The sequence below is a fragment of the Monodon monoceros genome, unplaced genomic scaffold (assembly GCF_005190385.1).
Source record: "Monodon monoceros isolate NGI ecotype Baffin Bay Population unplaced genomic scaffold, NGI_Narwhal_1 Contig4639_ctg1, whole genome shotgun sequence".
Taxonomy (NCBI): Eukaryota; Metazoa; Chordata; class Mammalia; order Artiodactyla; family Monodontidae; genus Monodon; species Monodon monoceros.
In genome coordinates this window covers 1-14,992 of record NW_021700515.1, presented here as the reverse complement: position 1 = coordinate 14,992, position 14,992 = coordinate 1, and the positions used below count along the sequence as shown (strand labels likewise).

At 50.9% G+C, this 14,992-nt stretch overlaps 1 protein-coding gene across 1 annotated transcript; it reads right to left on the bottom strand.

The window, feature by feature from the left end:
• Window positions 1-3,449: 3,449 nt before the first annotated feature.
• On the bottom strand, window positions 3,450-12,196 carry LOC114887315 (pregnancy-associated glycoprotein 2-like). The gene is given in 10 exon segments (XM_029208956.1): window positions 3,450-3,602; window positions 5,050-5,148; window positions 5,236-5,355; window positions 5,357-5,378; window positions 6,853-6,969; window positions 8,117-8,310; window positions 9,530-9,648; window positions 9,744-9,861; window positions 10,830-10,980; window positions 12,096-12,196. Coding segments are annotated over 10 exon segments (1,194 nt in total).
• Window positions 12,197-14,992: the final 2,796 nt, after the last annotated feature.

Below are 14,992 nucleotides of genomic sequence, written 5' to 3'. Positions count from 1 at the left end.
CTTTATCCATTCAACTCTTGATGGAGCTAAGTTGTTTCTACATCTTGGCTATTGTGAATGATGTTGCAACGTACATGACAGGACAAATATCCCTTTAGGATCATGGTGTTAATTTTTTGGAATACATACCCAGAAGTGGGATTGCTGGATCAAACAGTAATTCTCTTTTTAAGTTTTTGAGGAGCCTCCATTCTGTTTTCCAGCGGTTACATCATTTTACATCCCCACCAACAGTGTACAGGGTTCCACATCCTCGTCAACACTTGTTATCTTTTGTTTTTTGATAATGACCATCCTAACTGATGGGAGATGGTATCTCATTGTCATTTGATTTGCATTTTCTTGATGATTAGTGAGGGAGGAACTGAGCTTATCCCAAATTTACAGAATAGGAAACTGATGTCCAGAGATGAACTTACCAAGGTCACATGACTGGTAAGGGTCAGAGGTGGGATTTGAACCCAGGCAGAAAAGCTCCAGGATGTACGTGCCTGGCGAGTACGCTGCACTGTCTTCCATGTGCTTAGCAAACCTGGGATCATGCTGTTTTGTATTCTGTTCTTTTCTCTCAATGTCATATTGGAATGATTTCTCATAACATTAAATGTTCTGCTGAAACACGATTTTAAGGCGGTTGGTTGCATGATGGCCTATCTATGCTGTGGACACTTTATGTTTACTGGGCCTGGGACGTCCCAGATTTTCCCTTTTGCAGGAGACTCTGAGGACTACATCCTGCTTATTTATGTTTGCGGGTGCTTCTGATCATCGCTTTAGCATAAACCTTAGAAGCAAAATTACTGGGACAAGACTATACATATTTTAAGAACAAGTCATTCCAAAAAGATTGTACCAATTTACAGTCTTTCAAGAAGGTTCAAGATCTATCTTTCCCTGTTTTTTCTACCTTTGCTCTCACCGGTGGCTATAAGTCTCTTTGGTCTGCATTGGGTAAAGGATAAAAGTGGAAGGTGGGGGAAGATTGTTGCTTCGAAGATAAGACTTTGGGACTTACCTGGCGGTCCAGTGGTTAAGATTCCACACTGCCAATGCAGAGGACATGGGTTTGACCCTGGTTGGGGAATTAAGATCCCACATGCTATGCAGCGCAGACAAAAAAATAGAAATAAAATTAAAAAGTTGATGAAGATCAGAATTTCTCCTCATGTTGGTAGCACAGGCTACAAACATAGAGCCTCAGGAACAGTGGGCCCATTAACCGACACAGCTCCAGCCCTGGCCTTAGGCTCATCTAGGGAGGCAAAGCCTGACTTTTTCTGCTTGATATTACGGCAGTAAGCCACGCTGACACCATATGTCTCCCGACATGGATGCAGCAGTGCGTTCTAGTGGAAGCATCTCCTAATTCATCCATTCATTTATTCAACATGTATTTATTGAGGCCCTACTATGTGCCTGTAACCACTACTGGAGCCAGAAGATTGGAGGAGACTTCCTTCATCTGTACAATGGGGGTCATGCCCCGCAGGGGCTCATGGGGAGACAGTGAAATGCATATGTAATTAACCAGAGCTACTATTCTTACTCTTATTGGTAGTTTCTCCCCCACACAGACATTGCTTATGGTTCCATGAAGACCACTTGGAAAATGAGTTTGACAAACTGTTCACTTGAGTCTCCATTAAGCCCAGTGCATGATATTTGCTGTTTAAAAAAAATGCCATTTCTGCTCTCACCTTTTCCCCCTTTATCAGCTCTGCAACCAGTCCTCTTTCACCCCCCTCAAGCCGATCATAATCCAGTGGCACCCCAGAGGGACCAGGCCCACGTAACCGTGGACATACGGCAGGTGTGCACAGAGAAGGTAACTGCAAGGCTTAGGGGTGTGTTTCAGGGTGGGGTGACAAGACTGAAGTTAATGCCCTCCTCTCGCCCGACTGCAGCCTTTCCCTGGTCCCTGAAGAGGAAGCCCCTCACTCCTCTGGCCCCCTACCCACACCTGTGTTGCCTTCTCCATCTGGCCCTCCCCATTGGGGGTTGTCTCTTTATCTGTCTCCATGAATCGGTGGTGGGTTCCTAACCCAGCCCTCTATCCCTGGGGTCCACCACAGCACCTGGCACATAGTAGGTGCTCAGTAAATTTGTCCTGAATGGAGAGATGAGGAAGGAAGGGCGTCGTCCCTTTCGCTGATTTGTCTTGCCTGAGTAAAGGCCCATACCGTGCATTGCGTCGGGTGTGTTTTCCACCTTGTTTATTCTTCCCTGCTCCTTCTCTCATGTGGGTCTCCCTCCACCTCTGACCCCTGCTGTCCCCAGCCTGGGCCTCTGCTTCCAGGTGGGAAGAAGTGATGCTTCCACTCCAAATGTGCCAAACCATGGCAGCTCGAACCAGTGGTTTGTAGCTCTGCCCCTGGAGGAAGCTCAGAAACGCTGAAGGCTTAGTGCACCCTGGGGCCCCTTTACATGCGTGGCATCCTCGCCAGCAGCCTTGGAGGCCAAGGGAAGGAGCATGCTGGGCCCTGGAGGGGTGGGCATGGCTCAGGGATCCACACGGCCCATCACTTGGGAACTGGGACTAGAAAGGACACTGCAGGTGTGGGTGGCAGAGAGCTGGTGACTGGGGTGGGGGGACAAAGGGGAACCATCTCAGCTTGAAGGGCCTCACCCAGAACCCCCCTGGAGCAGGCCACTGCCAAAGGTCCTGTGAGATGGGAAGGGTAGAAGGTATTTTTATTACCCGTTACCATCCCTCTGAAAGAGGAGGGGGTGGAGTTGGTGGGGGCCATCACAAACTCTTCCACTGTCTAGAACACTCACGGCCACTTCCTTGGGGGCTGCCTCGCCCCAGTTGCAGTCACGTGGTGCTGGAGGAGACTGTCAATCACGTTGGGCAGGGCCACGTGATCAAGTAAAGCCAATCATAGTACCCCCAAGCCCCCCCCGCCAGGATTGTTGCTCTAGGGCTGGACACGTGATCTGAAGTGGCCCAGTCAGAGCCCTCCTTGGTATCCTGAGGTTTTTCGGAGCTTCTTTCCTTAGGGATTAGACGCGTTAGGGATATATGTGTAGAAGTGTGAGGGAAGAAAGTTGTCAGGCTAAGAGAATCAAAGATGAGAGATGGGAAAGAGTGAGGGAGAGAAAGAGGGAGCTGATTTCTTGGGTCCAGTCACTGAGATCTTCGCATCTCTGTGGTTCCTGTGTCCCAGATCCCCAGTGTCCTTCCAGTAAGTCTCCCCTTTCCTTGAAGCCAGTTGCAGTTGGGCTCCTCTCACTTGTGGTTCAGATCCTGCCCGATCATGATGCACCTCCCCGACCCAAAGAGAGGCACTCATTTGTATTAGCACCGCTGAGAATGGAGACTTTTATTCTTTGCTGAGAATGGGGCTTTGCAGAGCACCACAGCCCACCGCCATCCCTGGGCGGGAGTGCCCTACGTGTGAGTGAGTGTGTGTTTGGAGGGGGCCTGACTGCTGAAGCGGCCCCAGCCTTTACACTGCGGGAGCCAGGCCAACCCTGTTGTTTCCCCGATCGTAAACCGAGAAATACAGCCTCAGGAAGACGTCGCCCAGGATCCAGGTCTCCGAGTGGCTCATGTTCTCTGTGCCCCCTCCAAAGTTGCTGAAGCATTGGCCCCGAAGGTTCTGGGGGAGACGGAAATGCACACCAGTCAGCCTGAGCCCTTACCTGCCACCCTCTCGGCACCCGGAGCCGGCAGCTTCTCGGTTTTATTTCCCTCCTTTGGTAAGAACCAAGGGGCTCTCTCAGCAGCTGCGGAAGTGGGGTGCCCATCCAAGACCGAGAACGGCCAAGGCATGTGGTTGCCATGAGGGAGAGGGGCTGGGGGAGGGGAGGACGGGAGTTTGGGATTAGCAGATGCAAAGCACTATAGAGAGGATGGGTAAACAACAAGGCCCTGATGTAGAGCCCAGGGAGCTCTATTCAAGATCCCGTGATAAACTAGTGGAAAAGAATAAGAAAAAGGATACAAATACATGTATAACTGAGTCAGTTCGCTGTACAGCAGAAATTAACACAACATTGTATATCAACTATACTTGAATAAAATGTTAAACAAGAGCAAGGATGGCCTGTAACTCCCCTCATTCCTTCTGACCCTGCTCGCCGTTTCCTCTGCAGGGAATGCCTTTGCTTCTCCCTCTTCCCCACGACCCGTTCTTAGAGACCGCGCTCAGCCCCTCTAGGAAGGCTTCCTGGCCCCACGCTCGCCCTCCCTGGCCACTCCAGGCCGGGTTGGGTGACTCACCCTGGTGCTCCCTTGTGTACAGCCCTCATCAGTCTAATCTGTGCCCGGAACCCCTCGGCTCAGCCCCCAGAGGTGCCATTTGCATGGGGTCCAGTGTAGATTCGCCTGGACCCATGCAGGCCTCCTCGAGCCTCCATGAGGCTGGGGGTTTAGAATGACTGAAATTCCCTTTGTTCCTCAAAGCCTTTGAGCCCATCACCCTCCTCTGAACTCCCATAGGGAGCTGACATTGAGCCTCAACCCTGTGCAAGGGCCGTGCGGTCACTGTGCACCCTTAATTCACGGGAGCGTGCAGCCTCCCCACAGGGGGCTCTGGTACCCCAACTCACAGAGTGGGAACTGGGGCTTAGCAAGGGGAAGTCGCAGGCGAGGACGAGGGTCGCCATGTAATTTGTCATCCAAACCAGGACACCTTCGAGGTGGGAGGGAGACCGTTAACCATTATGGTGGGACAGCACACTGAGACTGTGCCCACCCACCCCACTTGTCACTTGGCCTATTGCAGGGATTGCTAGAGCTGACTTTCCGTGTTCATCTATCTGAGGGCTCAGGTTGAACTGAAGCTCTTTGAGGGCAGAGGCCCTTAGTGTCCCCTTCTCCTTGTGCCTCGCACCAGGCCGGCACGCGGTAGTGTTCCACTTATTTCAGGATGATGGAAGTCCCAGACTGCCCCTTACTCTCAAGTGGTTGGTTTTGTGGGAGGCACTGGCCCAGCCACAGGGGCTCCGTGGCATCTGCAATGGTGTGGCTTGGCCTGCAGAGGGCGCCCTCCCGCAAGCAGGAGCCCAAGGGTTCCTGCAATTGCACCAGGGCTGGCCCTTCACCTTTCTGATGTAGGCTTGCGGGGGCAGTGGGTAGTTGTTGCCGTTGATGCTGAAGACGATGGTAGGCAGGCGAGCCACGTAGCTGCATGAAACCGCATACTGTCAGAGGAAGAGGGAGAGAGGTTGGCCCAGGTGATCCCTGGTGCGTGGAGAGCCCCGGAGTGACCCTGTGGCGTGACCCTTCACCTCATTATCGACAAGGCGGGCGCCGATGAGCCTTCGGAGGGCCGTGACCACTCTACTTGGGCCAACTAGGAACGAGGTCCCGGTATCCACAATGGCTTGGCAGCCGCGGAAACAACCAAAAAACCACACCGTTCACGGTGATGCTGGGAGACAGTGGGACAGAGTGGACACCAGGATCACTGTGAAGTCTCCCCCCATGACTGCCCCCCTCCCTGACTGTCTCCCTTCAGCTCACGCCCTGACCCTGTTTTCCTTTGCTCTGGTCACCTAACCTTCGCTGACTTCCTTTCAGCTCCTGAGTGCATCAGGCTCTTTGGTGCCTCAGGGCCTTGGCATGTGCTGGTCGCCCTTCCTAGAAGACCCCCATCCCCTTTGTCTAGCTAATTTGTCCTCATCTTCCAGGTTCCAGCTTGCTTGTCATTTTTTCAGGGAAATCTTCCCCCCAGACTAGATCAGGCTCCTGTCTTGGTCACTCTCTGTAGACTCCTCCTCATTTCTAGCATGTACCGAAGTGGAAATTCATTATTATGTGTGTGACTCGTTTCATGTACGTCTGCCTTACTAGATGTAAGGGCAAGTTGTAGCCTCAGTGCCTCTCTCAAGTGCCTAGCACACAGCGGATGCACAATGTATGTTTGTTGAATGAATGAATGAATGAAAAAGTGGATGAGGAACAACCAGAGCCCTGTATGTGCTGCGTGACCGATAACGGGTCAACCCACACAGTGAAGATGGGGGTTCCCCGGGGCAGCAGTTGCTGAGAGCAGGGGTGTCGGAGACACAGGCTGCCCTGGGAGAGGTTGTCTCCCAGCATGGCCCACCCACACAGCTCAGACACTGAGGGCCCCGGCCAGGCGATGCCTGAGCTAGCCCAGGGGGCCTCCAAAGGACATGTAAGCTTTTGTCTGAGGGTATCACTCAGAATCCCGTCAATTATAGCCCCTTGTTCTCAGGCCACTCCTGGATCCCGGCTTCCTGATTCTCTCTGTCACAGCCCCCGCCCCACTGTGTGCCCGGGATGGGGGGTGGCTATGGGTGGGGGGAGTGTCTCTTTGTATGAGTTGCTTTCAGGTCTCAAGAATGCAGCCAACCTCTCTCCACTGCTGGGGAGTTTCTCCCTAAGGAAACCAGTTTTCCTGGTTTGTCCAGGACTTTCCCTGTTTTGAAACTGGTAGTTTTGTGTAGTGAGAGCTCCCTGGGTCCCGGGTAGCCCTAGACAGTTGGTCAACTTATCACAACCCTGTTCAGGCTGGTGAAATCTTCCCTGATCCTCTTTTCACTGCACTTTAGGGTCTTCAAACCGTGCTCCCTGCCTTACAGCGTAGTGGGTGCAGCCCTCTTGGGCTGCACACGTCTCTCTGAACCCTGTTCAGGACCCTGGTCAGAGCCCTGGTCAGGGGTCTGGGGTGATTATGAACCCATGGGTGGTGTGTGTATCTGTGTGTGTTTCTGTGTGTATCTGTGTGCCTGTGCCTGTGTTTATACGTGTGTCTTTGGGGGTGGAGCGTATATCTGTGTGTGTGACTGTGTGTCTGTGCGTTTATTTGTGTGTCTGCATGTGTCCGTGTGCATGTGTGGGAGCATCACTTGGGGTGGCCCTCAGAGGGAGAGGCTTACCGGTTCATGGTTATCTGCCAGTAGTGGGGTTGGGACACTGGTATCCACTGGAGCTTTCCTTTGTGGTAGCTGTGGTCCACCCCACCCAACATCAACATGCTGCCATTCTCCTTCTGGCTGAGGAGAGAAGGAAGAGGGAGGGCTCGTTGTAGGAGAATAACGGCAGACACTGTCTGAGGGCTGTGCTTCTCCACCCATCCGAGGCACTATTAGGGTCCCCATTTTACAGAGACGGAAATTGAGGCCCGGAGGGATTGAGGACCTGTCCGAGGTGGGTCACCGACTAGTGAGTGGCACAGAAGGGGTTCGAAGCTGGGCAGCCTGGCTGGGCTCCGACCACCCACCCATCTGAAGAGGGCCCGGTCCCCTCCAGCAACCAGAGTGCTCAGAGATACCCTCAGAGGACACCGAGCCGGAGGGGTCTGGCTGCCCCCTCGCCTAGCCTGTCATTGCTCAGAAAAGCCGAGGCCCGAGGGTGCCAAGGGTGTGGGTTCAGGCTCACCCAGGGTTGGCTTCACCAGCGTGTGTGACCTGTGCCATCCATGGGGCCTCACACTCAGCAGGGCCCTGAGCCTCTGCTATCCCTCTCTTGAAATTCCTAATACTTTTTTTTTTTTTTTTGCGGTACGCGGGCCTCTCACTGCTGTGGCTTCTCCCGTTGCGGAGCACAGGCTCTGGACGCACAGGCTCAGCGGCCATGGCTCACGGGCCCAGCCGCTCCGTGGCATGTGGGATATTCCCGGACCAGGGCACGAACCCGCGTCCCCTGCATCGGCAGGCGGACTCGCAACAACTGCGCCACCAGGGAAGCCCCTCCTGATCCTTTTTGAACAAGACGTCCCACGTTTTCATTTCGCACTGGCGCCTGCGAATTGTGTAGCTGCTTCTGGGCTCCTGGTAAAATGTTAGTGAGGAGGAAACATTCCCGCCATCCCTCTCCTTCCTCCCGTATGAAATCCATCAGCACATCCTGTTGTTGCCTTTTCCTCCAACCTGTATCCTGACACCTTCCACGGCTCTCCCTCTTCCCTTCACACCCCTCTGGACCAAGCTGCTGCCCCTGAGCCCATGAGCATGCTTGTGTTCCCATAAAACTTTATTTACCAAAACCAGTGGCAGGGCCAGATGTGGCCCTGGGGCCATAGTTATCCCGGGCTAGACTGTCTCTCAGGAAACTTCTGGATCAGGTGGGCTACAACTTTTCATGCAACTGAAAGCATCTTACAGCTGACTTAGAGAGAGGGCTTGTGCAGTTCGGACTTACCTGCTCAAGTAGAAGGCAAAGACCGGCTGAGGAATGAGACTTCGTCTCTTCAGGGTGTCGAAGATGGGGGTGGTCCCTTGGGTGGCGAGGCTGGGGTAGCCCAAGCCCAGGATGCCATCAAAGGGTGCATGCTCCATCCCATACTGTGACTTGCTCAGGCCAAATGGCTGGCCCATGTCAATAAGTTTCCCGATCTGTGGGAGAGGAGAGTGTTCCCACATAAAGGTTTGGGAAGTGGGGCTGGGACTGGGCTGGGCTGGAGACGCCATGAGCACCGCAGAGAAGAACTGCGGCCTGGCTGTGCCCTGGGTTGACCTCAGGTAGTTAGACCAAGCTGGGACTGGAATTTGGGTTCCATTTGTCCTGGGCTGTGGCTTTTAACCAACACCTGCCCATCCTGCAAACACCATGTGAAGTGAGTGAAATTGGCCACATGCTTCCTGTGCAGGTGGAAAAACAAGGACTCAACAGGACCAAATGGTTCCCACTGGAGGACAAAATGAGTAGAGAGCAGGATAGTCTTCTCTTTGGCATCACTATGATCTGATGACAGAAATGGACTGAATTCATTGCAGTGCATTGTGGAATTTGCATCCGCCCAGGAAGACAGAAGCCCATTTTACAATGTCGCTGCGAGGGTACTTAATGAAAATTCTGCCTGGGAAACACGCTTTGGGGATGTGTGTGTGCATGTGTGTGTGCGTGTGGGAGAGAGAGAGAGAGAGAGAGAGAGAGAGAGAACTCAGGCCCTTTGGGGGATGCAGGCAATACGTTTTATAAGACACTCAAAGGCCCCCTCTTAGGGGCCCCCGTTTATCAGGCCCCTCCCACATCTGTGGCCCCCTGCTTTCCCTGTCTGGATTCCCGAAGCCCTCAGTTCCCAGCAACCGCCCAAGATCAGTTTTATCCTCTCCCCAAATACCGCACACCTGCATGAATCCTGACTGGCCAGCCCAGCTCCACCATTTACCTGATGCCTGACCTTGGCAAGGCCCTGGCTTTCTGCACCTCAGTTCCCTCATCTGTATAGTGGAGCTAATCATAGCATTTGCTATGTGGGGTTGCTGCAGGAGTAAACGAGTTATTGCCGTGAAAGTACCTGGCACAGCCTGAGGATATAAGAGTGGGTGCTTTTTTCCCCTCTCTCCCTGCTCCCAGCAAAATGAACCTTGAGCTGCTCATGGGCAAAGGAGCTGCAAATCCACACCCCAAGCCACTCTCTGGCTCAGCCATTCTGGGAGTTTGTGTGTCAGCAGGGACACTGTCTCCCCAGGGACACAACACTGTGGGGTGGGCAGCCAGCCACTAGGGGACTTTGGGAAAGACGGGCCCTCCCAGTTGGCCCTGCATCTGTTTTGTAAGCTGCAGTTGATCCCAGGGCCAGCCCTGACTCGGCTTCTGGTTTCCAGTTACCCGAACAGTGTCGTAGCCAAGAAATCCAACCATCCTCCCGGAGCCGTAGGTGAGGTCGACGGGCATGCCCGAGAGCCGGAAGGTGGTGGACACGTGAGGGTTGAAGACATTGTGTGTATCTGCGGACACAAGAGATGTGTGTCCGTCAGGTGCCAAGGACGGAGAAGGGGGTGGGAGGGGGAGTACAAGATGGGCGGGGGGGGCAGGTACTCACAGCAGGGGACACTGTCGCAGTAGGTGGAAGGCACCCACAAGTCAGCTGAGCCGGTGTCAAAGACGACCTTGAACTGCTGAGGGGGCGTTCCAATGCTGATGTTGCCGACATAGGCTAGCTACAGGGGCCGGGGAGGGGTGGTGTGGTCAGACCTGGCTGCCCTGGCCGCCCTCGATTCCCAGAGTACTGCTTCCCTCGAGGTGTCCCGTGTCTCCTGAGATCACTTTCCAACCGCCCCACCTCACAGCCTCTGCTCAGACCGGTGCCTTCATTTGATTGTTTTCTTTTTTTTCCTCCATGCGGGCTCTTAGTTCCCTGACCAGGGATCGAACTCGGTCCCCCTGCAGTGGAAGTGCAGAGTCTTAAGCACTGGACCTCCAGGCGAGTCCTGATGCGTTCATTTGAGAAGCTCTCCAGTCTCCCCTTTAAGGCCCAGCCTGTTTCTTTCTCCAGTTGGCCCTCCTAGGTCACCCCAGGCCACCTCCTCTAAACTCAGACCACGTCCTATCACCACCACGCTGCTGGCCCTTTTATTTGACATGTATTTACTCTTTGCCTATCACTCAGGCTGTCCTATGCATTCTTGAGGAAGAGACGAGACCTTTTTTTAAAATCAATAACAATAACCATAGTGTTAGATTTTTATGGCGTCACAGGCCATAGGGGCTCAGTAACTTTTTACCGGTGTCCTTCTTGGATCTGTGGAGGCTGAACTTTGTCTGCCTGGGGTTTCAATCTTGATTTGCAGTTGGCTTTATCTTTGGATCAGACATGGCTCACCTTTCATCTGTAACTCAGTGGCTCACTTAGTTCAGGAGGAACAATCTCCCTCAAACTAATGACATATCTTTGGCAAGAAATGGGCGTTTACCTGCCACCTGGTCATTGCTGAGCCCAGTTACCACCGACCAAGAGTTGAGGATGAGAGTGCCCTCTTCTCTGGGAATGGGGTCCGTATTCCCCAGTGTTTCTGCTTCCTGCAGGAGCCCTAGCCCCACCACACCGCCTGGCGCCTCCAGATGAACCCCAGTGCCAGGCCAGAGCACCAGGGGGCGCTGTAGAGTGCCATCCGCCCAACACACTCACATCCAGGTAGTTCCTCAGGGGATGAAGAGACAATTTTGGGTCATGAGCGACATTCTGGGACCTGTCGTCATTGTTATTCAACAGGAAGTTTGTCAGCAAGTTTTTTTCCCTGAGGGTTTCTCGCATGGTCTTCATCTTTGTTAGAGGGATTCTTTCACCGAGCATTGGGGAAAGGAAACAAAGAAGGGTCAGCAATCAGCTGTCTGTGTTATAGTATGACTGTCATACCTTGCATTGTAATGGCACTGTGTATATTCCAAGCATTTTTTATGAGTGTCCTCTCATATCAGGACGCTATGCAAAGGCGATGGCTAATGCCTAGGTTTGACTACAGGTTCTGTTGTGTAATCTTGGGTAAGCCATATGACCATTTGGAGTCAGTTTCCCCAAGGGTAGGTAAAAACATGGAATATAATAACCCCCATCGCCCATATAGAATGTTTTGGGTATTAAGTGAGATGATGTATGTAATGTACCTGATATGTAAAAAGTGTCAACAATGACAGCCATTCCCATTGCTATTGCCATCCCACTGTATCTTTTTCTAAGAAGTTCTGGGAAGGAGTCCAAAGCGGGATCATTATCCTCTTTTTACAGGGAGGAATTTGAAATGCAGGGAGTTTGCGACTTGGCTGTGGTCACACTGCTTGTTAGAGGTAAATCAGCCTAGAAGTAGCCTTCCAGATCTTTCTCCAGGGCTCAAGCAGAAGAGAGGGGTGAGAGAGGAAGCCAGGAGATGGGGAATAAATTAGGGAAAATAAGAAGCTAGAGAAACAAGGAAGAGTCAAAGTAGAAAAAACAAAACAAAACAAAAAAACTGAAAACTCAGAGAGTTCTGCATGCACAGAGACATCCAAAGGGGATGGAGAGATAAAGGAGAGAGATACAGAGATGAAGACACAGACACATACACAGAAATGCAGAGAGAGCAGAGAGAATACCTAGAAGCAATCACAGGAGAAATGCTGTTCATAGGACCACATTTACAGTTGCACAGGTTGTGCACTGAGCAATTCCAAGGAGTGCCATTTTCACATAAGTCATGATGTGACTGGCACCCCCAGAGTTGTGCAGCCCTGCAGGCCTACCCCAAGACGCTTGGGCCCCATGTTGCCCATGGCATGGTACTCATCAATAAGTGAGAGTTGAACTTCAAGAGTGTCAGGGAATGATTACATTCCCTTCTAACCCTGATGGGTGGAAGAATAAGAGGACAAGGAAGACCCCAGAAAGAGAGATGATGCCACTTACAGTCCCCGCACTTACATGACTAGGCACTCTGAGAGGGCCACCAGCCCAAGGATCCCAAGCCACTTCATGCTTCTTTTCTGGGTCCAAGTACTCAGGAAAGAGTGAGTTCTGAGCATGCAGTGGTGGCCAAGAGTTCCTAGTTATATACGCTCTGACATGCCCTAATTGTCCCCCTTAGGCCACTAATGGATCTGATTAGAAATACGAACCTCTCGATAAAATCTTTACCTCCATCAGTGTCTGTGGGGAGTGGAACTGGAAAATTCTCAGAATACAGAGATTTCTACTGTAATCTCTTCCTTGGGGCTTGGCTGAAAAACCAAACTAAACTGCACGGACTAACTAAGAGTGGGCAGACTGTTGCCAACTTGGAGATAAAACACTGCTAACAACGTGATAAAAGTCAATGCTAGGGGCCATGCTTGACATTCGTGATCTCATGTGGTCTTCCGAGCAACTTCATGAGGCGTGCATTGCTGTCCTCAGCTGGCGAAGAGATCGCTAGGAGGAAAAGAGTTCAAATGGCAAAGTGAAGACTTTAGGGGCAGCCCAGTGACATATGAGTGGCTTTACGTAGTGGGACAGATGGCACAGATCAGGGGCACCTAGGATGTCAATCTGCATCAAAGGTCTGGGCTAGAGTAGTATTACAATTGCACAGTTTCACTATTGGGAGAAATGTGATGCATGCATCCACAAGATACTTTATATCGTCCAACAAACATACACGGAGGACCCTGTGTGCTGGGATCTAGGTCAGATGCTGGAAAGTCAAAGTCAAGTAAGACACAGGAGGTCCTTATCTTCAGGGAGCTAGCAGTCTAGGGCAGTTCTCACAAACTCACGACCCAGGAGGCAAGAGAAATAAATGGAAGGGCTGGGCGGGCATCAGGGACACAGGGCAGCACATGCCCTACCACTGGGGGCAGTCGCTCCTCAGCTCCCACCAGCGGCTGGTTGGCAAATTTTCAAGAGAAGTTAGAAGTCTGGATATTTATGTCAAATCCCCTGATTTTAAATGTTAGCGACTAATTTTTTTTGTTTTTTTCAAAAAATATAGTGTGAGCCAAACCTCAAACAACTAACTGTGTGCTGGATTCAGCCTGCAGCTGTGCATGTTTTTAATTCTGGCTAGAGGTGGGAGTAGAGAGGGGACAGAGAGGGGGTTCAATTCATGTTGGTCGAATGAGTAAGAGACCGAATGCATCTTAACCATGTTAATTTTCCTTCCTTTTGTAAAGAAAGATTACCAGGGTCATATAAACCAATGAATTTAATAATGTCCCCTTGCTGAGCATCTGGTATAATTCCCCACTAGGATCCATGCCTTGAAACATTTTCTCTACCAAACCAAGCATGCAAAGAAATAATTTCTAAGTGTCTTATCAGTCAAAGAAGACAAAACAGATCACTCAGAGCTCCTGCTCAGCCTGAGGTGAACAGGGCTACCTGTTAAACTGTTATTCCAGCCAAAGTAAAGATGATGGAGTTTTATGGTTCCTTCCAGGATTCCCAGGACGTGGGTGATCCTGCGTGAGATCTATCCAGGCCTGTCCCTTGGGTAGAACAACGGGAGGCTGGCCTGGTCACCAGGTGGGTGATAGATTGGGTGCTGCGTCTTCCTACTCATTTTTGAATGTTGTTAAATTTCAGTTTTGGTGTTTCAGTCCCTACGCAGGGGATCTGACGGCAACTAGCAAGTGACACACACTATACCATTTAGCTCAGCAATTCTACTTCTAGGGAATTATCCCAAAGATACACTGGTGGGCTTCCCTGGTGGCGCAGCGGTTGAGAGTCCACCTGCCGATTCAGGGGACACGGGTTCTGCCCCGGTCCAGGAAGATCCCACATGCCACAGAGCGGCTGGGCCCGTGAGCCATGGCCGCTGAGCCTGCGCGTCCGGAGCCTGTGCTCCGCAATGGGAGAGGCCACAGCAGTGAGAGGCCCGCGAACTGCAAAAAAAAAAAAAAAAAAAAAGATACACTGGCAAAAAGACATATGTACAAGCCATTCACTGCAACATTGTTTGTAAAATGAAAAGATTAGAAACTTACCTGTAGTGACCATCCACGAGGGAGTGTTCAATAAGGCATAGGGCATCTGAACAACTAGAGAGAGGCGTGGAATGGGTGAGATCTTCAGGGTGCACTGTTTAGTTTTTAAAAAAGAGGGACCAAAAAAGTGCTTGTAGTTTGTTACTTTTACATACACATATATGTCTATTTTCAATAAAACTAAAAAAACCTGTAATTTATGGGGGAGGGGCAGGGACAGAAGTGTGATTTTTCGTCTTATAGTTTGACTTTGCAACCATGTAAATGTGTTCCAGAATTTAAAAATACGTAAATAAACACATCTGTCGAAATTGAGAACTAAGACAAATGAGCCTAATTCTATCAAGTTGGTGACCCAGCCGCACACAACAAAACATTACTTAAGTGGCTTTAAAATGCAGAATTTTGACCTACATTCAGAGTGGGATATCTTCTAAGAACAAAGACAAACACACAAACACATCCTCCCTCCAAAACCAAACCCAAAACAAAAAACCAAAGAAATCTGCAACTATATCCAGCACCTTCTTGTTGGTGATATTGCTAGTTATTTCGAGAGTATCTTATGTATGTGACGGGTTAAAGCAAGTAAGTGACTGATGCTAATGTTGTCATGAAGCACGACTTCCAGTGGAAGAGAGAAAAGATGTTTACGTATAAAACAAAAGCTTAAGTAAAACCTTGCGGTCTGAAAACTTGAATTGGAAGTATAAGTTTGTACCAATTAATTATTTTCCTTTTTTTTTTTTAAAGAAAATCTCTACCTTCTGGGTCTGACCACTGAAAAGCCTAGAAGCAATGGCAACTTGATACCAGTGACTATCCTGAAGCCTAGCCTGTGGCCTCTAAACACCA